Source organism: Ictalurus punctatus, chromosome 11 (assembly GCF_001660625.3).
Source record: "Ictalurus punctatus breed USDA103 chromosome 11, Coco_2.0, whole genome shotgun sequence".
Taxonomy (NCBI): domain Eukaryota; kingdom Metazoa; phylum Chordata; class Actinopteri; order Siluriformes; family Ictaluridae; genus Ictalurus; species Ictalurus punctatus.
Window position 1 is genome coordinate 5168699 of NC_030426.2, and position 26406 is coordinate 5195104.

The 26406-nt window shown below is 42.3% G+C and overlaps 1 protein-coding gene across 4 annotated transcripts in view; it reads right to left on the minus strand.

The window, feature by feature from the left end:
- Positions 1 to 26406, minus strand: part of cacna2d2a (calcium channel, voltage-dependent, alpha 2/delta subunit 2a) — a 337274-nt gene that overhangs the window by 38126 nt on the left and 272742 nt on the right. For all 4 annotated transcript variants that reach the window (XM_053683490.1, XM_053683489.1, XM_017480023.3 and 1 more), the window contains 5 exons: positions 12505 to 12555; positions 8606 to 8705; positions 5555 to 5716; positions 3834 to 3944; positions 3345 to 3423 (listed from right to left, as the gene is read on the minus strand). In XM_053683490.1, coding sequence (XP_053539465.1) covers positions 3345 to 3423; positions 3834 to 3944; positions 5555 to 5716; positions 8606 to 8705; positions 12505 to 12555 — 503 coding nt within the window. The remainder of the gene's footprint in view (positions 1 to 3344; positions 3424 to 3833; positions 3945 to 5554; positions 5717 to 8605; positions 8706 to 12504; positions 12556 to 26406) is intronic.

Genomic DNA, 26406 nt, shown 5'->3' on the forward strand with positions numbered 1-26406 from the left:
TGGTCCATATAGACAGTTGGTAAAGTTGTGGCAGTCGTATCAAAACAGCAATTACAAGAAACAAGGCAAGAGATAGGCACTTAGTGACTTAGAGATGGAAAATTATTTAAAAAAAAAAAAAAAAAAGTCTTATTCAGGGAAGTCTAGGAGGGCGGAGCGTGCTCCTGAAGTTAAAAGGAAACCAGCGTGGGTGAAACCTTATCGCTTTTTATGACGTGTCCAGTTTTGTCCCCATTTGAGGGCACGGTCTGTGTAGTGACAGAAACGGATCCAAACACTCAGTGAGGGTGGCAGGTGTACTAAAATGCCTCCTCTATGATCAAATTCATGTCTCCAGATAGATACTAATTAAAGTTCCCATGAAATCAAAACCGAGCTTTTGCGCTCTAAAACAATGACAAAATTCGCATTTAGAAGATACATGCGTTCAAAATGTACCGTCTCGCTCTACCGCCAATACAGATCAGCGATTCTGATGACATCACGCCGCGCTTCGGCTTCTCGCCAGATTTTCTGTCCAGTCGGATTCTCTTTAGAATCCGAAGTGTCCCGCCCATTATAAAACTCACCTTGCCGGAGTTGCTGTTGTTGAGCGAGAGAAATCATATCATCAAGCGCGGGTTGTAAATTTGTCTCTGAATTTTATTCAGTTTTCCCAACTGTAAGCTGGTTAAGAAGGACGTGGCTTGAATGCATTCAATTTAAACGTTTTCAATCGAATCGTTTCGTCTAGTACGTTTAAGCCCAGGCTGTGAGGTAAGCGAAACGTTATTGGCCATTTCAAAAGGAGGAGGAGCTGCCCGATATGTCCCGCCCCGACTTCCTGTTTTAGTGGAAATTACGTCAACGGATCGAATAACGCTACGCATTTCAAGGCACTTCACGGGGATCTTGAACACTTTAGCTCATGTGAGGTCTTTCACCACTTTCCATTTTGGCGACACAGCAATAGGGTCGCGTTATATTGTATCATGAGTTTATTATTTTCATTATTAAACCACATTCGTCATATTGTGGAAAACAGAATAAATAGACAATTAAATAGATCATTTATGCTCGTGCCCTCTGGATAACTTTCTTTCTTTTTTTTCTTTCCTTCTAACGACCTACTGAAGAAATACATTTTAAAGAGCTTCCATAGCGTCCATCGTCCTGTTAATACATAATGAGTTTTAGAACGCTGCTGATTAACATGAATAACCTTATTGTGGAATGCTCCAGAGATGTTTTCAGTAAACAGGTTACAATTATTTCATCATCCATGTTCCCAGCACTTCGCAAACGTGCACCCATGGATGCGATATTAATGGCTCGTTAAATAATTAGTTGTGGCAATGTTTCTGTTCTTCTCTTGATGGCAGTTCTTAAGCCACTAGTGGGTGATAACTGTTCTTGATAAATGCGTTCAGTGGCAAGTTCTGAACCAGACAGCACACGCACCCATGACTCAGTCGTCGTATTCGTTTGTTTATATTTTTAAATAATAGCAATATTTCTTTAGAACAAAGCCTGGCAAGGGTTTTAGTCCATCTATGACTGCCCATCACCTTGAATGGCACTGCACCAGACCACAAACCTGACCAGGTTATGACAGAGGCTTGGTAAACAGGCGCTAGCTTTCAGGCCTGACTCCAGTAATGGCTCCCAATAACCATAATATGGACAGGATACACTTAGCCTTTTTTTTTTATTACCTTTCATGGGGGTCTTTCGGATCACTCCCCTCAGATCTGTTCATCAAGGGTGGCCCTACTGAGAACATTAAGCTCCCAGTAATGCAGCCTTGACATTCAACAAAGTACACAAGCCCCTTGATTGATGAAGGAGACAGTTTTACGGGAGCCGTACATCGTTCATTAAAGTAAGAGCGCAAAGAAGTCTATTCAAATAAATGAATGCCTTGAATGAACTGGCTTGGGTTCAGCCATAACCAGCTGGAGTGTGAAGTAGTCTCACTGAGGGACACGGGGCACTGTGGTAACACACGTTAACTCTGTCAAACACATGTCTCTTATTGTTACCTACAACTGGATCCTCTTTACTTAAGTGAATACATTGTGCTGTCATTTATGCAACATGTTCTACAAAACAGATACACGCAGAGCGAACCTCTGCCAATACACCTCTCAACCTGTCAAAGACTATTCGCATGTGTATGAGAGATATGGGAGAGAGAGAGAGTGTGTGTAGGTTGAGGGGGCTTCACTTTTTGCTCTAGCGAGAATGCGTTTGTGTCGGCATGCTTTTTGATAGGACACGTGATCACGAGTGTCTTGTTCACCAAAGGGAAGCAGTGGCACCATCTTGCCTTTGTGAGTGTGTCAAGCGTGTTCCTCTGCAGTCTTGTGATAGCAGCATGAACGGTGGCAAAGGGGGAGATCAAGTCCACAGAGAAAGGCTAAGGAAAAACCTCAGAGCCTGCTGTGCCAATCTAGTCCCCTTCAACGAACGCTATTAGAGTGGAGAACATGGCCACTCAAAAACCTAATCCTCAAGTCAGAGCTGCTTTGGCTGGTGATGGAGGGAAGTCACATTTATTGCCGGAAAGCCAGTCCCTTTTTGCCTAATTAATTAGAAACTTGCAGGGGGAGAGGGGGGGAGCGGGAGGGGGGCTGGGAAGGACCTCTGGAGCACTTTGGCACTGTTCGCAATTGACTAATCAGAGAACTGGGTGAGTAATGATCATTAGGAGAGAGCTGAGAATGAGGGAGCAATGCAAAAAGCCACTGAGGACAAGCTGGTGTAAAAGAGTACCAGGAATGAAGACGAAGAAACATGAACAAGAAAATACTGTGGAGATGCGTTAGGATCATTCGATTTTTGGGGGATTTGTTTTACAAGTAAAAAATTGTGGTGGTAATAATGACAGAAACATGGGGGCTTGGTGGTCATCACATTTTCCTCGCACATACGGGGATGGGGTTTTGAACCCCACCTCTGCCCTGTGTGCGTGGAGCGTCCCTGCTTCAATCCGGAGTTCCTCTCGGTGTCAGTGTGGGTTTCCTCTGGGTTCTGCGGTTTCTTCCCACCTCCCAAAACATGCTGGGAGGTAGACCGACTATGCTAAATTGTCCCTAAATGTGAATGCGTGTGCGGTTGGTGCCCTGTGATGGACTGGTGTCCTATACCCGGTGCATTCCCGCCTCGTGTTCCTGGCCCTGACCCTGAACTCCACAAGATGTCAATTAGAAAACCTTCAGGATGCCAGATGCTTCAAAAAGAAACACTTATTCAAATGATTTGTGCTCATTTGTAGTCAGGAGAGTCAGTAGAGATCAAAGTGTCATGGTGGCGCCTATGAAGTTATGAGATCCACCCAAAAAAACCCCACACTAAACACTCACCTTTGTTGGCACAAGCAATCCACTGTAGTGGCGTGACATCGTAGTTATGCTGCCCCACGGAGAAGGTGAAAACACGAACCTGTGAGCGCAGGAGAGTCTTAATGTAAGGCTCTGAACCGAAACTATTACTGAAAATATTACCGTATGCCTAATAAGTACTATTTTCCTAGTTAAACCCAATAAACAATATATCCAAAATCTTGCAAGATGCACAAAAATGCCTGTTTCTACAGACCTTTGTGTGCTGAATCAAATGTAAAGCCACGCTTTGGGCAGGACTGGGATTGTTTAACAATTAGTCAAGTATCCACAATATGCAAAGGGTTACAGAAGAGTGTCCTATAGGAGAATCCTTAGGTATTCGATTGAGAGACAGGAGCGAGTGGCTTATTTCTAGACAGTCTTTTCACGTTATTTTTGGACAGCTCAACCCGAGGACACGTGGAGAGGGGATTCGGCTTTGGTGTTGACTGGCAGCACCGCACTCACTGTTTTATTGGGCCAGTTGTACTTCTCGAAGACCTCTTGAGCTCGATCCTCTCCTCCATCAGTGAACATCATTATCATCTTATTGCAGTTTGCCCTTGGAGCGCTGGTCTCCTGAGAGAGAGAGAAAAAAAGATTAAATTGGAAAACAATTAACAATAATAATATAGACTCCGTCCTCTAGATAAACAGAGAAAACCTCGACTGTACACTTGAGCACATCTGCATCATTCTGACAGTGTTTTTATCGTTCCCTCCGTCAGTCTATTAGAGAGACGGAGCGTCAGTGCGTGTTTTTCCTAATAACATGCCTGTGATTGTGACTAACTGCTGCCCGTTGTCCTAATTCTGAAGAGCTATCTCGAAGTCCCCTCTCTCTCTCTCTCTCCTGTCCAATCACAGTTGTCATTGACATTCGCCCGATGCCGCATCACTGACAAGATTCTAATAAAGATAAATAATACGGCTGCAATTACGCATTTCAGCTGCTTTCCACTCCACCAATCAGGAGCGTCCGCCGCAGTGGGCAATGATTAAAATGCTTTAGTAGTTTTGGCTCGGGCAGCGATTAGAGTGACTGCTGAGTTTTGGAGGGCGCTAAGGCGAGCACAAAGTGAGCCTGAAAGCTTGGCTCGCTCTCCCACTCTGTCAAACAGGCAGAGAATACAAATTCATCTGTGCGTCTGCAGCCCATCTCCTCGCAGCCACTCTCATCAATCATACCATCAGGGTCTATTAGAGAGCCAGATTCCCAAAACACACACACACACACACACACACACAGATTTGTGGACATGCACCAATGATGAAAACCCAGACGCATATGCTGCTATGCATATACGTGTACACAAATACAATCATTTTTTTGGAGACGCACAATATAACAAAACTCATGTTCACACTCACACACAGTAGTGTCTTACCCTATACCATCAGAGGGTTACACTTCTTAAATATTAAATAAATTAGGACCACAAAAGGTTCCATCTAAATATGCCATGCTTTTAAAATGCTTAAACCCTCTACAAACCAACTGCAAGATTCTCATTTTTACCACACACCCCCCCCCCCCCCCCCCCCAATAATTTTAAGCTATTGTACTATTGTGTACAATTTCACACAAGTATTCAAGGTCAATAACCAACATAAAGAGATTTGTTCAACCCCCCCCCAATTTAATTCACCAATTCCCACCCACTAGTTACATTTGATCACAAAACAGCTATCCAAGCTGCGAGGGTGGGGCAAACACGTGCTTCCTCTGAGACACGTGAAGCCAATCTTTTCGACCCTCTTCTGCATACACGCGCTCAGAGACGCCCGTGATTGGCTAGCGTTGACGGAACGTCCAATTTCGCTCTCTCGAGTCCCGGTCACGATGGGCTGTGGCGTCACTGGGACTCGAACTGTTTCTGTTGCACCATTTGGGTGTCTCTTAAACTGATTTTTGTTCACAATGTGGGTTACAGCTTTAAGGTCACAAGGCATGGAAGTGGAACGTGGACAATATAGACACTACGAGGTGTTCACTGAGTTTTAGCCAGGAGTCTGGAGTTCGAAAAGTTGGTCCTTTAAAGTTTTTTTTTTTAACCTCCCCTTAACCAAACTGAGGAAATTCAGTAAGCAGATGTTTGGTGATTAACGTCAGATCTTTCAATCTAAAATAAGCCGATACTGTGAAGTGTGGATTTTGTGTGTTTGTGCGTGAAAGTGTTTAGTCTTACATTTAGCAGCTGCTCGAAGGCAAACTGAAAGCCGGATTTGTAGTCCGTCGTCCCCTTGGCTTGCATGTGCATCACCTTGTCTTTGAAGATCTTTTTGTTTCTCACATTAGCTTGGACCAGCGTCTTGAAGCACGAGACGACGGCGTCTGCCTTTTCGTTAAACTATGACAAGGAGAGGAAAAGAGAGAGAGATAGGTACTGTAGAGTGCTCTATGAAAGAAAAAGAAAAGAAAAAAAACGAAAGGTGAAGAAAAGGATTTCTTCCAAACACTTGAAATATCTGGACGTGTATAAAGACGGGATCTTCTCCGCCGTTACGGCGAAGCATCGTATTTAAAACCGTTCTCCTTTCCGCCAGAATCGATTCGGTTTAGAAACTGTACATCTTCTGCCAAAGCAGTGAATGAATTAGTCTGGAGCACGCTAACCTTAAAAAAGCATGTAGAACACATTAGATGGGAATTACAAAGTAATTACTAAGTTCAGTACGTTCAGCACGGAAGAAAGCAGATCTCTAGGCACGTGTCCATGTGCGTGTTTGTGTGTGCGCTCGTGCACAGCTCCAGTGCTGTCAGTTCTCATTGACTCACCTGCACAGTAACACCTGCTGCATCAGGTGGAGCACTGCTCAAACGACACCGGTGTGCTGTGTGTGTGTGTGTGTGTGTGCCTCTGGACAGTAAACTCTATGTTCTACATAAGAGCGACTTCTTATAAAGGTTCTGCGCTTTAAAGCTATTTGTGTAAGAAGTTTAATAGTCATTTCAAAGTCAAGCTGCACATGGACCGACAATTTTGGGGTTAAGGGGAAGGCTATTCATATAGTAAAGTCGCACAGTGTTGCTCTTTTGTTTCTATGTAAGAAATGTAAAGAAAATAAGGCACATACCTACATATGTTTTAATATGGCTTAAGCCTGGGTTTCGCTGCTGAAGGCAGTGAACTGCTCAGATTACGCTGCTTACACGGTGCAGAGAGGCGTATCTACAGGGCAGGCAATTGCCTGGGACGCCACATACTGAGAGGGCCTCCGAGGATCGATCGTCGAAATAATCCGAAACGCTCATCATAAATTAACGCGCGGCAACCCCGTTAAAGAGGGCCCCTTTGTGGAGCATGATGCTCCTGCGCCCCCTTTTCACGCTCGAGTCCCGCGAGCTTTAATTCCTTTAAAAAAATAATAAATGAACCTGAGTCAGGAAGTCGGAAGCGCAAGAGGAGAAAACAAGACGAGGAAAAGAGGAAACAGGACACTCGTAAGTGATGGAGATAATGACGAACGAATTAAAAACACACAAACCCACGGCTGTTCAATTTCAGCTTCATTAGACCTTATGAAGTATTGGTAATAGTTAGCTAGGGTTACTGTAGTGTTTTGGGTAGTGTTAGCAGTTCTTAATGTGAGCTGAAATGCAATAGGTACCAGGAATGATGCGCACAATAACGGCGGCACCGCTCGGCAAGTACCGGTACTGTGTCTCTTGCTCCGGCGAATCAATACTTTACCGTAGTTAATATATTAATTAGTACGTTAGTTAATATTAGTTAACATTAGTTGAAGATGGAGTTTGATAGGTTTGATTTCTTATTTGTAAAACACACCATGAAGCTGTATGAAATAAACCCTTTATGTTCTGTTAGATGAGTTTTGACTCATTTTAAATGTACATTGTGTAATTATATCTGAGGTACATGAGATCGTGCTCGGCAATTGTAGCACAGCCCCTTATCTTATTCGTTTTTCTACGTTCTTACGAGTGCTTTCGATCAAGAAATCTTCGAGAAGTCTTCGAAACACGCGTCTACTGCGATTCCTCCACGGAAGTAAAGGGTCACAACAATATCTCTGGGGAACACGGAGACATCATAACGACAGAAATCTGCCACATACTGATTCCATACTGTAATCTAGGTTCGCCTCAGGGTGCAGTCAGAGCTGAGATCACGACACACTGGTTTCAGTTGTAGCAAACCGAGTGCAGTTGGAGCCAGTGTAATACACAGCATGTGTCATCTTTCATTACAGGGTTAAGGCTTAACCATTCAAAACTCACTTTCTGCTGCTGCTGTTGCGGACGATCCTACACGGACACCCTGTACGTACCAGATTCACTCTTTATGCTTTAACGATAATGAGTCTTTATCGATCACATACACATTACAGCACAGTGAAATTCTTCTCTTCGCATGCCCCAGCATGTTAGGAAGTTGGGGTCAGAGCGCAAGGTCAGCCATGATACAGCGCCCCCTGGAGCACAGAGGGTTAAGGACCTTGCTTAAGGGCCCAACAATGTCAGTCCGGCCTGAACCCCCGCCCCCAACCCAGAGCCTTAACCGCCAAGCCACCACTGCCCCCATGGATAATCTCACCTTGATACTGCAGATTTATATCCGAGAACTGCTGCCGTAATCATAAAAACCGTCATCTGCTCATCCCAGGCCTCTTACCCACAACCTGCTCATACGGAACATCTTTTCAATACACTCGGTATGCGTACAAACCGCGTCTGTACTATACTACACATTTAGTGGAAGAGTACTGATTTATAATCCGGTGTCATCCAGAAAAAGGATGGGCTCCCTTTCAAGTCTGGTTCCTCTCAAGGTCTCTTCCTCGTCTCGTCTCGTCTCGAGGGGGTTTGCTTTTCCGCTGCTCAATGAGGATCGAAATCGACATCCGCGTTTCTTTAAAGCGGGCGACGGTGGCTAAGGTTAGATGCGTTATACAGATGAAAATGGATCGCATTGAAGGTTAAGATCGTTATATGTTTTTTCCGCTTTTATAACCGTATATACACTTCGGTGTTATAATACACACTCTAGAAAGTGACAATTTGTTTTGTACTTGTTTGTGTTATAGAACGTCACAGAAATGTCATTACAAAATAATAATAAACATTCGTTTCAGCGGTTAGCACGGACACGTAGGTCATGTGGAATGTGTGGAAAGGGCATCAAAACCGACCTGAGCTTAAATTCAAGAGAGGTAGTATTTGCTTCATGCTATGTGTGTGTGTGTGTGTGTGTGTGTGTGTGTGTGTGTGTCCTTACCTGTGCTACATTTACATAATCATCATCAGACAGTGTGTCCAGCATCTCAATCACAGAGGTCTTCATCAACTTCAAAGTCAGTCCACTTACACTGCCGCTCCTACGCACACACACACACACACACACACAGACGCGCGCGCCTTGCAATGCATACTGTATACAAATACAATTAGAAAGAAAACCCCTGCATACAGCAATCATGCCATTTCAATTAGAAATACATTAGGCAGTGTGCCATAAACAAGTCATTAGAACACACATTTTTCATTTTCCTCACAAACCATTTGCCTTGTAATCGCAGCACGAGAAAACATATGGACCCAAAAAGCTGTTGCTAAGCAGCACCTGTTGCTAAGCATCCCGCGTAACCGTTTCTCGGCCATGTCCATCAAACGCGAGTTCCGAGCACGAGTCGTCGTCGCGAAAGCAAATGGAGGAGATGTGTGTGATGTGTACACCTCAGGAAATGCAGAGGAGATTTAGGCGTGCTCGGTTCAAACGGGACTGAACAGAAAAACTGCTCGGCTTTGTCGTAGCAAAGGACGACGAGGACACCAGACCATTATTTTCAAACTGAACTGTGCCAGCCCGCTTTGGAACCCCCCCCACCCCCCACCACCACCCCTAGATTATACGTGGAGGTTAAATCAGTTCACGTCATCTTCACTTACGTCTCTGAATATAAACGTTGCGCTTGTGATGAGGTATATAGTTCTCTCTTATTTTTTTTTCCTTTTCTTCTAAAAATCCCCCTACATTTCCCCTCTTATTCTGCGTTTCTGTTACTGATTATAATGACATGCAGGCAGTATAGCACGCTGTAAGGGAACATTCATTTTTAGGTGGAAAGACGACCGTATTTGCATTTCGTTCATGCTTTTTCGGCGAGCAAAGAGAACTTTGCGTCTTTGAAAGCGCACATTCGCTGAAGGATAGAGGGATTGTTTCATTTCACCGAAATCACTGTGGAGCGACGGGATAACCAGAGAAATTCCCAGAGGAATAGGAAGCAGCAGCTCCGCTTTGCGTAGGTCACTGACAATAATGTCTGATTTAAGTAGGTTTACAGAACACACCTGGAACCTTTTTTCACCCAGGAATGAAGCCTTTAACGCAGTTTGGGGCTAATCAAGCTTCCGTCTGTTAAGGGTTCTACGGCAGATTAGTTCTTGCCATAGAATTTGCAGATAATTGTAAAAATACCCCAAAAACCCCTAAAACAAACAAAAAATGCAGTTTATGTTACTGAGAAACTGCAAAGAATAAAGAACAGACACTCAGCATCCACTTTAATAGGAACACGTGTACCCCTACTCAAACAGCCAATCACGTGGCAGCAGTACAAGGCATAACATCATGCAGATGCAGGTCAAGAGCTTCAGTTACTGTTCACATCAAACATCAGAATAGGGAAAAAGCGTGATCCCAGTGACTTTGATCATGGCATGGCTGTTGGTGCCAGACAGGCTGCTTGGAGTATTTCAGAAACTGCTGATTTCCTTGCATTTTCACACACAACAATCTGTAGAGTTGTACAGAATGGTGAGAAAAAAGAAAAAAGAAAGAAAGAAAGAAGAAAAAAAACAGCTATGTGAGTGGCATTTCCGTGGGCGGAAACAACTTGTTGCTGAGCGAGGTCAGAGGAGAACGGCCAACCATGGTGAGCAGAAAAGCATCTAAGAACACTCAACACATCAACGTTTACATAGACAGCGGTAATCTAATTATTGTCCTTATTCTGAATAAGACAATATTGTGATTAAGGTGTTTACACGAGTCGCTTTTAGAATATTCTTTCCATGTTACTGTCTTACATGTTATAGAACAGAGATGGATTAACGGCACACGTCACGCCGTCCGACGTTCCCTCCGGAACTTCACGTATCGACGTACAGTTGGTCTTCGTTATGGGACCGTGTACAGTTTCGGGTGTTTCATTTTTAATTTCACGAAAGCTTCGAGTGCGGTTAATTATTTGTCATGCTGTACGTGTAAATAGACGTGGGCTGCGTCTGAAACCACATACTTACATAGTAGCCTAAATATGTGTATTTCGCCTACTATATGTTAAGTAAGTACGCGGTTTGGGACGCGGCCGTGCTCTCTCGTTGTTTGCCGTAAAAAAGTTGAGCGCTGCCGTGTGTGATCGTGTCCTGTCAACAAATGCGGTGAAAACTCCCACACGACGTTAACAGCGTGATTAAGGTGTGTACACGTCTGTAACGCACGTCGATAATGCGACTAAAACAGGAATACTCCACACGTCTTCATTCCATTTGTGTTTACTTCGAGTGTGACTTTAATCGGATTAAGGTCATCGATAATCTCTGTTTACATGCGAGTTTCTTAATCAGAGTATCGTCTTAATCGGGTTCATATCGGAATATTGTTGTCCATGTAAACGTACGGGCTACGACAGACCACATCGAATCAAAGTTACTGAAATAACATTTCCCCCCATTCTGATGTTGTGAACATTAAATGAAGAGCTTGGCATCTGCATGATTTAATGCGTTGTGTTGCTGCCACATGATTGGCTGATGGCTGTTACTTTAAGAATTGTGACACGGGAAAGCTTTCAGCATTCAAGCAGCTGCAACATTCAACACACTATTTAGTATTTGCTTTCAACTAATATGCTAATTCAGAAATGTCGACCTTCTGAAAGGTATGTTAATTTATGCACTCTCGGCGTGGCATGGAGGCGATCAGCCTGTGGCACTTGTTTGTTCTGGAAGCCCAGGTTGCTTTGATAGCGGCGTTCAGCTCGTCTGTATTGTCGGGTCTGGTGTCTCTCGTAGATTCTCTATGGGGTTCGGGTCAGGCGAGTCGGCTGGCCAGTCAAGCACAGGAATATCATGGTCAGCAAAGCAGTTACTAGTATTTTTGGCACTGTGCTCACTGCTGGAAAGGAAATCAGCATCTCCATAAAGCTCGTCATCAGATGGAAGCATGTAGTTCTCTAAAATCTCCTGGTAGACGCTGCATTGATTCTCGACTTGAGAAAACACAGTGGACCGACACCAGCAGATGACATGGCAACCCAAATCATCACTGTGTCTCTCAACTCTTCCTCCAGACTCTGGGACCTTGATTTCCAAATGAAATACAAAATTTACTGTCATCTTCCCCATGATTGTGGTTGTGTGTACTGATCCAGACTGAGAGATTAAAGCCTCAGGACACCTTTGCAGGTGTTTTGAGTTAATCACCTGATTAGAGCTCTTCTCAGCTCGACATTTCTGTATTATAAATTCATTCGAATATTTTGAGATACTGGATTTTTGATTTCCATGAGCTGTGAGCCGTAATCATCAAGATTAAAACAAACAAACAAAAAAGCTTGAAATATTTCACTTTATGTTTAATAAATCAAGAATATATGAAATTTCCACTTTTTAAGTTAAATTACGTTAAAAAAATGTACTTTTCACCAATATTCAATATTTTTGAGATGCACCTGTGTGTGTGTGTGTGTGTGTGTGTGTGTGTGTGTATAGTTTCAATAAACATCCAGCCCCATTTTCTCAGCCCAATAAGCTATAAGTACCCTTCAGTATTCTCCCCTTTACACATTATTCCTATGATGTATTGCTCTCTATTCCATAACTGCTGCAGATGTTTCAGCAATTCTTACAGCATTTTACAAAGTGAATCCCATTTTTCATTGGAAATATCAACTAAAACATTTTTCAGGGAGCACAATAACACTGCGATGTGAAAAATGTGGGCCAGCATATTGTTGCATCGAGACTCAAATGCTTTATTTGTTTTTATGTTGTTGTTTTTTTTTAAACCAACAGGTGGCACTAGAGCATCACAGCCATTTCTTTGCCGGTGGATGTTTTTGCCATAAGTTTAAGAGGGTGTGTGTGTGTGCGAGTGGTGGGAATACTTACACATCCACAATGATGACCATATCTTTAGGAGAAGAGGCACCCTGAATGTACCTGTTAACACAGAAATGAAACTAAAAATTGGTTTTCAGATACGGCGAACCCATTTAACTGACTTCTATACTTGTTACCTTCAGGCCTTAAATGTAATACATTCTAAACCAACAAAGCTGTTGCCTCAGACTCCGACACTAGACTATACAGCAGAGGTCAGAGAACAAGGACACGTTATTATTGATGTGAAACACCACTTTTACCTGCCGCTGCTGATGCGTTTAAAAAAAAATAGAAATAAATTTGTGTGCTCATCTCAACAACCTGGTGAAGATCTGGGCTGAATAGTGGGGTAGTGACGCTTAGCTGACAAATATATGCACTGCATTCACACAAAGTCATTACCTTACATGAGCAAGTCGGTGAATGTTTTTATCATTACGCTGTGTTGAGTAAGTGAAGGAAGGTAAAGTATCCGTGAAGGTAAAAATCTGTTCAATATTAAACCCAAGCGCAGCGCTGTTTGTCTACGCAGTGTTTGTTTGCGAGTAAGTGTTTCTGCCTCCTACGTCATATTCGCTCAATTTGTGCACAAACATAAATGCATGTATTTTACTCCAGCTGGTGTGGGTTCATACCAGACCCCCCCCCCCCCCCCCCCCCCATTCGACAAGCTACTTGATTAAGAGCTCCCCTTGTCAATAATCTTGATCTTGCTACATGTGAGCGCGTCAGTGAGTCAGTCACAAGTTATCTCGATGAGGGGGTTCACATCTAAAAACTGGACACGCACGTTACTTGAAGGTTGATAATTCAGTAGTCGGGCATGGTAGCACAGCTGGGTCAGTCCTAAACTTGGGTTACTGTGTGTGTGGAGTTCCACGCGTCCTCGCTGTGTCCGGTTTCCTCCCACCTTCTGAAAATATGCAAGTGGATTGGCAATTCTAAGGTTTGAATGTGTGAGTGTGTGTGTGTGTGTGTGCGCACTGTGGCTTTGATGGACTGCCACAATTCAGGGTGTTCCTGGGATAGGCTCCAAATCCACTACAACCCTGAGCAGGATAACATGTTTGCTGAAGATGAATGAACAAATAATATAATGTTCATAATATAATGAACTCTTCGCACAGGAAATTTGGGCCCTTAACCAGGACAACACCAAGGACTAGAGCTTGGACTTGCTACACTACACCCACACCGTTACTATATCTTCTATTCAATCATCTTCAGTGACCACTTTATCCTGTATTATAAATATTTATTATATTTCAAGACAACTACCTCAGCTTAATGTTACACAGTATTACACTGCACAAATAATTGCATATATCCACACTTTATACCAACTATTATACTTGTTTTCATTAGTTTTCCTCTACTTATTATTCTTCTTCTTCCGCTCAGGAAGTCTAGTGCAGCCCATAGAACCGCTTGCAGGAAAGTTATGAAATTTGGCACGCAGATAGAGTACAGTCTGATCTGTTAATGCAGCGAAATTTGCGTCTCTAACTCAATCCCTCTAGCGCCAACAATTGGCCAAATTTGCACTCACGTTTATGTTAATAACTTTTGAACCGCGAGTCCTAGAAACAAAATATTTTTTTCCTCCGATTCCTTGGCTCGAGACGATTCGATTGCACCGTATGACTATGTTACACTTAATTAAAAAAACAAACAAACACTTTTCCTTTTACAAATTGTATAAAAGTAAATTCTGGTCTATGTAAATTCTCCTTTATGTCACGGACAGTCGTAAAAAGCATTTCACTGCATGTCACACCGAGTATGGTTGTGTGATTGACACATAAAATTTGAATCAATTTGATAGTATTCCTTCTAGCCTACGATTATTTAAACTCAGGAGCGATATATGCAGTTGTTATTCCACTTCAGCACATAATGCCATATTGTAGTACTTAGGATGACGTATTCCTTGGGTCAACAAAACCAGACCTAACTGTCTTTACATGAGACGCTTTAATTCAGCAGATCTTCCATATGGACCCTGTTTGGCATGGAACACTGTGCAGGGTCACATAACTGTGCTCAGTGCAGCAGAACCGTTTTGGGTGGGATAGATTAATGACGTGCATATACCAACCGGTTTTGCATTGCCCTTTTTTTTTTTTTAAACATTCTTAGATTGGCTCTGAGAAAACACCCGAGACACTTACATGAACTGAACAAACAATAAGAAAAAAACAAAACAATATTCTGTACATCTTCGGAATGGCCAGAATGGGGAATATCTATTATATACTGTACTGTATATGAGACGTTATTATCGACTCGCTGCCTCACTTCCTGTCTTCACTGCAGTCTTCCTGAGACTCTTCCTAGACCTGATTTATTGGTCCAGCTGGTAAAAGGAACCATAATCTTTTACAAGGCATGAAGCCGCCTAGCAGTGGACTGCTTTTACCTTTGCAGTTTATCTAAGCTAACCGAAGGTGCGGTCTGAACAAATCAGCGTCTTGCCTGCTTATAATGACAACAGTAACAAAAAAAGAAAAGCCAAACCGGATAGGCTTGGCTCTCATCGGACCGCAGACAAACATACGAGCCGGTCCGTCCATCTCCTCACGTCATTATGCTGGCGTTAGCACGTTGTGCTCTGGAGGAAGAGGGCCTTGTTTCTTAGTGACACAGAGGCAGCCATTTTCAGCACAGAGGACAGACAGTGAGAGATATGTGGCACCGGTATGAAAAAACAAGGAGAACCTAAACGGTGTCTGTCCTCAACCGATAGAGAGTGACATATAGACTCGGATAGAGGAAAAAGCAAGAAGGGGGGGAAAAAAAGATGCACAGACTTTTCCGTAAGCAATTAAAAACACATTACGCATGGCACAATCGGGGCTGAGAGCCTGATGGATGCGGGCATCATGTTTGGTATCACTGTCGTCAGAGGAAAATTGGGAAATATTGTACTGTGTCTGTATTGTGAGCGAACCGATTGTCATAGGAGCCGTCTGAAAGGCCACGATAGAATTCCAGAGGCTTTCTCAATTGCCTGGGGTCTCATCCATGATAATTAGCCTGCTGACCTGATGTGAAGAGGCTTTCTGCTGCTCAGCCAAGCCTCGAAACCTGCACGATGAACCCTTTGCTCTGAGACAAACCTAGCTCGTAACATCACTCGAGGGCTCATGGCTTTGAAGGAGGACTGCTGTGCTGAGTGAGAACAGACACAGCTGAATTACTGTAGGATCCTCACTCTGAATATGTTTGGAGTTTTTGCGGGAGGAGATGGAAGCAGGAATTCAATTATTTCAGATAATAGTGAGTCCAACATCAAAGTTAGGCCATCCACTAGTTTCTCATGATCTGCATTGACATTCAGAAATCGGCACACCGTAGCCATGAAGCGTGTTGGCTCAACTTTTATCAGTTTAATTAGTGGAATCTTTCATTTCTACGCACCGCCGTGTGTGTGTGACGGAGGGGGTGTGTGCTGGGGTGTGCCTGTGCATACTGCACATACGCTTTTAAATTCTTGCCGCTGCGAGGGTTTTTCTGAGCTTCGGTCTGCGAATAAATAAATAAACAAACAAACAAATAAATAAATCACATACTTATCACGTGTCTTCATATCTGCAATATAGTTCGATTTAGCATTACCAGTATTACCCATGATAAGATCACAATAGACAAAATGTAAGATTATTAAACCTATGTCTAGACACATGTGACTAATTTCAGGCTTGTTCTATTCTAATTTTAAACATTTACTTCTAGAAAGAAGCAAAGGATGGGAATTGTCCAAAAGAATAGGAACATTTCAAGCTTGTAACGAGCAAAGAGCATCTACAAACAGGGGGAATAATCTTAGATTTGATTGATGATAATCTCACAGTAAGAACTATTAGATCAATCTGCTACTGTAATAGTCCGAATAGTTTCATTTTTACAGTGGACTCGTGTTGCAGTTTTTTTTTGTTTTGTTTTGTCAGTAAGTCTTTGTAGAAAGATGATATTGCATTCACACCAATACAGCACTATAATTACTTACAATGAATTCCCAACTTCATTAATTCTACTGATAATCCTAGACAATTATACCCATTTCCTTATAAACCCTACCTCCTTAGAAAGCTGTTGTTATTTGAGAACGGTTCAAAAGCGATTACTCTCTAATGACTATTTTTCCATATGGAAACTCGTAACACAGGAGTGCGGTGTTAATCCTTAAAGGACGCAGTTCCCTGTTATACCTAATTAGACTTTAATATTTACACTCATTTTGACAAGCTATATGATCAGTTCAAATCTTATGTAGGATAAATCTAATTAAATGACTGGACACATGGAGGATAGGGAACATAAAAGGGAGTCATCGCGAGGTGATAAACCTCTGTGAAAGTCATCAGCTCTGATGAAATGAGATGGAATGAACACACTCCGTGCTGCTTCCGCTTGGCCGTGCAGAAGTGCAAACGCCCGCTGCGGTTCAGATCCTCAGCTGTATCCTGGGCCACCGGTGGCTGGAGGTCCTGCTACTACTGGCATAGAAGAAGTGTAGCTTTTTCCTATGGCACTATTTAGAGAATACATTTGTTGGTAACTTCTGAAGCAGGAGAAAGCAGGATATCCATCCATCCTTTATCACAGGGAGCCAGGAGCCTATCTCCGTGAACTCAAGGCACAAGCGGAAAGCAGGATTCGAACCCCCAACCCCAGAGAAGGGAGGCAAACGTGCTAATTACAGATAAAGATCAGAGACTCGTACAGTCTTTGAGGAGAAAAAGTGTGCTCCCTTGAGCATTCTGAAGTTGAAGGGAATTTTCCCTTCTTGATAAACGATGGATTATTCCATCTGGTATATAAATAGCCACGATAGCATCCCTGAGGCTTTTCGGTTATATATTCACTCAACAGCCGTTTACTTAACACGGCTAGCCTATAGCTCTGCCTAGATCTAGTGCTGTTGTGTGTGATCCGGTCATCCTTTTCACCAGCTGTATGATATTCCTGTGGATGTCCCCCGTTTGATGTCTTTTAATAAAATATAGAAAAGTATTTTCACCAGCCCTAGCTTTTCTGCTCATTTTGAAACGTCCTGCTTTGGAGCATGGTGCTGGCTAACAGCCAGTTCTGGGTGATCTAATGGAACTGCAGTGTTGGCTACAACACGCTCCTCCTGGGTCGGATCCAGCAATCCACTCTTATGTCCATAGCCACAAATCCTGAAATTTGTTCACTGATACTGATTGTTTTTAGCCTCTTCATTATGCTAACGAGCTGAGTAGGAGGAAGGCTTCCTTTCAGCCCTGTGTGAATTGAAATATTATCAGCATCATGTGTTGACTTTTTTTTTCTTTTTTTTTTGTTAAAAGCTAATCAGATAACAGTGAAATCGTCTCTCCCACTGCATATAAATAACATCTAGTGCTCTAAAATGATGCGAGCGATATTTACTAATCATGTTCTCATAATGTTAAATAAAGGAGGGTTATGAAATATAATATTAATAATATCCCCCCTCATGCCGAGCACTAAGAGCGCGTGTGTTGTCATGTCTTTGCTTATTTAGCCACGTGTGTTTTTATTTTGATTCATGCCCTGTCTCCTCCCCCGTCTTGTCAGTGCTTGTCTCCCTTATGTGTCATGATCGTTCTCACCTGTGTTCAGTTTGCCCTTGATTAGTTGTGCATATTTACAGCTCTCGTGTTTCCTTGTTCGGTGCAAAGTATACACTCAATTCCTTTGTGTCTCTGTTTATTCTCTGCCTGATACTTGCAGGTTTTGACCTCGACGTTGTTCTCTTTTCCGTGTGTCACTGCCTAGTCTATGACATCCTGTTTGTAGAGCGCCTGTTCCTGTTTTGCGTCTACTTTTCAATTTGGATCGTTTGCAGTGATTTATTTATTTATTTATTCATTCAAGCTTCCTGCATCTGTCTCCATTTACGTTACACGACATTATTATGCATCATTCTGGACAGTCGTCTTCTTTTCGAGCCGAGGTTCCACTTCATGGTGGTGGAAGGATTAGCCGCTCGGCAGTATTCCGGACGGTATGTAGGGTTTTCCATTGCGAACAGCAATTAAGCATTAAAACAAATCCTGAGTACATAACAAACTGGGCTGGAAAATATTTAATCTCCAATGTATACAGTACATGAAGTGCACAAGTTCACTAACGTGAAAAGAAAAGAAAAAAAAGTTTGGCTATTCAATATAAGGATGAAAACTGCTATATTCCCAAGTCTAAAAGTCTGCTGTAAAAGGTGATTTATGTAAAATAATCACATTACCGTGTCTTTACAGTTTTAAGCCGGGTTTACACCGTGAGATTTCAGCCGTCTTTTAAGATTACTACTTGTCACGCGGGACGAGATGATCTCAATCAAATCTCAACCGGATTCTATAACAGACCGTCAGTTAGCATGCGTGCTAGGCATGTAGGCTGGCAATGCCGTGTTAAAAAAAGTCAATATTTTAAATAGTCCCTTACTCAAACTCAAGGAAATGATTCATTCCTTTTACTGGTGGGTTTTTAGATGAATGTTTAGCACACGTTGAGACTTTAATCTCAACCTACTAGAGCTGTGTTGTCGTTGGTTGCAATGGCACTAGGGTTACTACTGTGCATGATACGTTATCCATCCCAGGCTGATCTCGACTCACGGCCAATCGACGAGATCAAAAACATTATATATTTATATTTTACAATTGACCATTTCCACCAATCATTTTTTTCCGTATCATTAGTACACTGCCACTAAGCGACCAAGCGTACACCCAAACAGAGTTGAACTGAGATGCCCTCAACCTCAGCAGTATCTGCACCCAAGCTTGCTGGATCCAGATGTGCTGTTTCTGCATGGCTTGCACTCTTTAATTACCCCTCCACTACAGCCCAGAGATGCCATTCCTTCCCAGCCATTACACAGACTCCCCAGTGCCCGAATCAGGTGACACACAGATGGGCCTGGCTGGTGCCACTGCAATCCTGGTCCCCTGGTCCCCCAGCACACACACACACACAAAAGCTGGTAGCCTACTCTCTAACGTGGCTAGCTAGTATTTGTCATCATGGACATCTGCGGCTTTGTAAATCTAACACATGAGATAAGATGGATCACATGTGACAGCCCCGACAGGAAAAACAACATACAATATATGAATGACTTGATGGTGTTGCCAGGGCCCTAAAGAATAAAAATGAAAATGTATTCTAAACGCTACCTTTCCTTGTTGTTGGGGTGGCACATTTATCTTTTCTACGTGTAATGTGTACAATACATTTATTTTCTTTCACCTGGAAATAGTGTAGCTTTAAAGGATGGGTACAAAATAAAGATAGAAAAGGACCATAATAAACTAAAAATAAAGTATGTAAACGAGACATTAAAGGTTAAAAAAAAAAAAAAAAAAAAAGGTGTACTATTGAAGAAACTTCATCAGCAACAAGCAATGGTTCAGTCAGAGTGCAGACATTAAACTAACACCTGCATTAAACTCTCATGGTAAACATCTTTTTTAACAGGCAATGATAAAAATCTCTGCAACTTACAGTCTGGAAAATGCAGTAACTGGAATTTGTAATCATACATTTTGTGTTACTTTTGACTATATGACACTTTCCACCATTGCACATTGTTGCAATTTACCAACTACCCCCAAACATGTTTACATGGACAACGATAATCCGATATGAACCCGATTAAGACGATACTCTGATTAAGAAACTAGCATGTAAACAGAGATTATTGATGACCTTAATCCGATTAAAGTCATACTCGAAGTAAACACAAATGGAATTGAGACGTGTGGAGTGTTCCTGTTTTAGTCGCATTATCGACGTGCAAGTCGCATTACAGGCATGTACACACCTTAATCACGCTAGTAATGTGGGAGTTTTCACCGCATTCTGCGACAGGACACGATCACACACGGCAGCGCTCAACCGTTTGACGGCAAACAAGAGAGCACGGCCGCGTCCCAAACCGCGTACTTGCCTACTGCATAGTAGGCGAGATACATGTATCTCAGCTACGATATAGTAGGTAAGTATGTGGTTTGGGACGCAACCCACGGCATGACAAATGATTAACTGCATTTAAAGCTTTCGTAAAAACAAAAAAACAAACAAACGTGTAAAACGGGAACATGAAAGGAATATTCTAAAAGCGACTCATGAGAGTTTTTTATTACAATCTTGTCTTTCTCAGAATAAGGTCGATAATTAGATTACTGCTGTCCGTGTAAACGTAGTCACTGACAATACCGACACAACAATGCCGAACAATGCTGAATTTAATAAAATAGGAAAAAATAAACAAACAAAATTTTAAAAATCAGCAGAAGCCAAAGCAATAAAGCATTTTTTTTTAACAGAACTACCATAGCATATGTATTCCACTTCATGTAGAACATTCATACTGACATATTATTTACCGAATTTTGAAATTCGTCCCACGTATATACGTAATGACCACCTTCTTTTTTTGCCAGATGACGGGTTGGGAAAACTAGATCACGGAACGCGACGTTTTCAGAGATGAAAAACATTTCTAAGAAATACGCCCCAGAAGTAAAAGCAGGAATTGACATGTCAATATGCGCTTTTTCTTTCTTTCAAATATTTTTTTTTTTTTTTTTTTTTGCATGGCAGTCCCTGAAATGAGGTGTTGCAATTCAGAAGCCAATTTTATGGTCATCATGGGTAAAATAAACATATATAAATAAACAAACAAGTGTTATACCTCTGAAAGGAGGGGAGCATTCACAAGAGATTGTGTTTACGCTCCTTGACCTGTCAAGTATTTATGAATCTCAATGTCTTCTCAATGTCTCTGTTCTCTCTCTCTCTCTCTCTCTCTCTCTCACTTTTCCCAGCTGCAAAGGTGCTGCTAAAATTAGTACACAAGAAATGAGCCAATTACTTATGCTCATCCATTAAGATAACGTGCTCAGGTGACACACGTGCTGTACACCTGCTGAATTCTGAACAAGTGTGTGTGTGTGTGTGTGTGTGTGTGTGTGTGTGTGTAAGAGAGAAGCTACGGTTTGGACAGCATGTGTGTGAGTGAGAGATACAGCATGGCTGTATGACTCTAAGGTGTATGTTGATATATACGTTCTGATGGGGTTATTATTTTATGACTCTCTGCTCTTCGTCTGCATTCGCCAGCTGAATTAAATAAATAAACACTGAATGAAGATGAAAAACAAGAGAATATGTTATGAGCAGCTATGGAGGAGAGAGATGTTGTCTCACTTTTATTTATGGCAATTTTTTGCTCGATTACTCAAAGAGAAGTTCGTATCTACAGTATGTTGGGAAATGACCACTGTGGTCTCTGTTTATCTCTTAGAAATATGAAAAAAACAAACAAACAGATTTCTGGGAAAATACAGGACACTGTTGGAATTCTTCACAAACGTATATCAGTGTCTGCTGGAACATTTCACACGCACTAACAAACTGATGTACCGTAATTTCCGGACTATAAGCCGCTACTTTTTTCACACGCTCTGAACACTGCGGCTTAAACAATGACGCGGCTAATTTATGGATTTTTACGGGCTAACGAGCTTCACGCCGCCAAAACATTTAGCCCCGTCACATCGGACCGACGAAATTACCGAACAGGTCACAGTGGACCGATGAAACTGTTTGAATTAAATCAAACGCACTCGCACTAAATTCTTCAGATCGGTCATTCTGCGCTTCATGCGCACCCCCTCGTCACGGAAAACACACGAAGAAATGCATACGATGCAGCTTTCAAGTTAAAGGCGCTCGATGGCTGTCGAAGAAGGGAATAGCATGCGAAGAGCAGCTTTTGCTCCAGTCTGCCAGTGGATCCTAACAGCGTGGAGCAGTGTCCAGTGATCTACCATCACCAGCGGGTTTCGAAAGGCTGGACTGCTGCGTGACGAAGAGGACAGCACAAGCTCAAGGGCGAATTCGCCTCGAGACGTAAGTGACATTGAGAGCGACAACGAAAGAGAGACTGAAGAAGTGTGTGACGAAGTACCGGTCATTCTGAGGCGGTTCGATTCCGACACTGAAGAAGACGTCTTTAGTGGTTTTAGTGCGCAGGAGGAAGATGAAGATAGCGATCAATGACTTTTCCTGGTAGGCGACTGTATTTGTTATTTTTTTAACCAGCCGTGTTACAGGCACTGTTCGGAAAAAAGCATTTACGGTACGTATTTAATTAAAAGTTTAAAAAATCTTTCGGTGTGACATCTTCCTGTGTAAATATCTCTCATTACAACGTGGACACCTGCGGCTTATAGACGAGTGCGGCCTATATATGTACACATTTTTTTTTCTTTTTAAAAGTTAGTGGGTGCGGCTTATATTCAGGTGCGCTCAATAGTCTGAAAATTACGGTACTGTTAAAAAAAAGTACAGAATGCCGTCAAAGCATGCTTATTAAATATATATATATATATATAAATATATATATATAAACTCAGTATTTCCTTTTTCTCAATTGAGTAGCCGATAGACAGCAGAATCTCTACTGATGCAGCGGTAGAATACCTATAACAGATTTTTTATCTGTACTATATGATAGTTGTTGAGGAATCTATCCACTAAACAAGTCTGTTCTTGACTCTAAAATGTGCCGATTCCTAAAAACACAACATATTATTTTGGGTATTTAACATGAACTCTACACTGCAGGTTCCCCCCACCACCACCCCCCTGTACCCGACTGCACATTATATCTGCTGGTCCTTTACCTCTCTGAGAAGACACAGGGTTAAAGGAAAGATAAGCCAAGCCTCTGGCTCCATTTTGTTTCTGGCTATGACATTTTGAAGCCATGGCTCTGGGTGGGTTTGAGCAGCTGCCATAATATTTATTGAGGAGCCAGATTGACTTTTCTCAAAAAAAAAAAAAAATCAATATCTGCTTTCGGGCCGCTCGGCTGGGCTGAACCGCTCAAATAGCGTCTCTGTAACACTTGGCCACTGTAGCAGAAATTGCCTCGGATTCGATATTTCTCCTCCAAAATTCTCCCTCTCTCTATATGGCTAAATTCCTTACTTTCTCACTGCTAAATCCTCAGTTGTTTTAAGGAGTCTCTCTCTCGCTCTCTCTGGCTCTACTCCCTTCTGCCCTCATTCGCTAACCAGCGCCGACACAGGTTATAATGGAGGCATGTCAATAATTAACGTGAGAGCAACTGGAGACAATTAAGCCTGTTGACTGGCCCATTAATTTTCCCGGTCAGAGTTACGAGTGAAATCAGAGAGGGAAAGGTCGTGCGTTATTGATGGCTAATCAGTTTGTTTCCATCTCTTCCATCTCCCAAGAGACAGAGAACGGGAAATGCACGTGCCAGAAAGCATACTCTGACTCACTCTGGACTAATTTACATTTACGGCAATTGGCACACACCCTCATCTAGAGCTGACTGACATTTGAGCAGGTCAAGGTTAAAGGTCAAGGGATCAGCAGTGGCAGCGTTGCAAACTTCAACTTACAACCTACTGAACAGTCCTCCAGCGTTTTAACCACTTTAGGAAAGACACTGTAGAATGACTCGGGGTAATTCCGCGATACAACCTTTACCACCACCTTACTGACTTGAGTGAAATGCACACAATGACGATCCTCAGCCATCAGCTGTCATTAATCACAAGGTTAAACAAGGCTGAAATATTAGAGGTGAAACACACAGTCTTACAGTGGGTTAGTTTAAAATGGCCGGTTCATTTTGGGTATTCACATGCATCCTGGGTGAGCCTATTGTAAGTGTACAGGTGTGAACGAGGTCTAATGCGCCATGAAGTTGCACTGTGATCCGATCACTCAAACCACATTTGTAGATGGTATGAACACGAACGTGTCTTGACGCATCTCGGACAGCAACAAAAGACTAATCGCCTGCATCGGTACCTTAGCTGGAATATACGCCACTCAGCATGAGACTGTTTATAAAACCTTGCTGAACGGCAGAACTCTTCACTGATAGGCTAATGGATGAGGGCGTCGCTCGAACAGCAGAGACGAAAGCAGCTGGTTTTCATAGCTTCTTGCGTCTACTCGTCTCATTCGTTTAGACCACGTGATTCAATCGTTTGAAAACGGCTCGTACACGTACATAAAACAGGATTCGCGGGACAGTTCTGGCTGAAAATAAACGCAGAGGGAGACAGAGGAGTAATGAATGTGTGTGACATCCTTCCTCCTGGGGAGACGGTGTGTGAAATCTGATCCCGAGTGGTCACTGGAGGCGCGTTCGTGACGCTAGGTGGAAACGGCTACGAGTTTCGGCTGTCCGCTTGTGACTGGATCATTCGAGATGGATGTGAATGCCAGGTGTGAACAAGGTCATAGATTTGTTTACATTTGTTCAACCCCTGCATCGGAGAACGCACTAACAAACCAAGTGCAACATGGCCAAAAGTCATAGAGTTCAAACAAGTAAATCTCAAACGGGTCAAAATTCTAACCACGCTCACCTTCCATCATTATCTCTTTGTCTGCCTGTCTATCTATCTGTCAATCCATCCATCCATCCATCCGACTGTATTATATCATATAAGTCACATGTGGTGCCCTGACTATTCATTTCTTATGCTACTGACATTATAGATGGCTTTTGACTTCAGAGAGCTGCCTCGTCTCACTCCCTGCCGTAACTAAGCACAGCCTAACATTCTAACCTCAATTCATTATTCGGCAAATTACATTACCCTCTCATCTAAAACTGCCTTTAAGTAAGACTTCCGGATTATAGCAAAGCCCTAATTTATGAAACAAATTTCAATTATTATTAACGTTTCAAAGCCGCTTCAGAGAAGAGCAAGCACTAAAACAGGGTATCAGCAGTTTAAAACAGTCGCATGCTTTTACTGTATTTTATCCTAGAGCTTGTTTACTCTGTATATACAACCTGAGTATACTTTTAACTTTTTCTAACCCTCACTAACAACATCACCATCTCGTTTGTCTCATTACCCAGACACACCGTCTCATTTCCCAGACACTTTCAAGACACGTGGATTGTATTGTGTTGGTGTCTGTGGTCTGTATTCAGAGTCCGGTTACAAACGCATGATGAGGGTTTAATACAGGCGTGGCACACAACAGTATTCAGACCTCATACTGTATGTAACCACGGATTTAACTACAGTCCGAGCTTTGTGCAAGAACTGCATGTGAGGGGAGGAGCTAGCATAAAGCAGAGGTGTGCTTTTGCCAATTCTGCCTTTCTGGCCTTGTACAGTACTTAAGCCCATTTTTCTTGTGCAATGTCAACTCAAGCGAGTTGCAGTATTAAGTCCAGTACCACTGTCTGACAGTTTGATGCAACCACAATACTGTATATTATGCTGAAATGTATGTTTTGAGCGATAAATACACTTTCAAAAATGGAATGCCATTTGAGGCCAATATTATATGCATAAAAATATATATATATACACTATTCATCAATTAACAGTATTGCCCCTTTTAGTCCACAAAGCATCTCGGTCGGAGACGCTGCTTATCTCAAGAGCTGATTTATTACGCATAAATTTGAAAAAAAGATACTTCAAAGATTTTTATTGTCATTCCAACACACGTACATGAGCTGGAACGACACGAAGTACCAAACGTCCGGTTAAAAGCACTCACGGGTAACGACAGCTAACTCACTCATAAATAAATAAACACTAAACACCCAATCGCGCACACGTATAAGCGCACTAAAACCATAGCGGCATAGCAACAGACATGAAAAAAGAGAAAGTATTTTGCTTCCTTAAAGTTGTAAGTGTAGCAGATAGATTGCTCCGTCAGCGTGTCCTTCAAAACAGTGGTCATGTTTTCTTCACAGGAGAGCACGCTGGCATTATATTATTAATACGATAACTCAAAATAACAAATTAATAGCCTGATAAAATAGTCCACATCTCATGCGCACGTCTCCATTGCGTGATAATAATAATAATA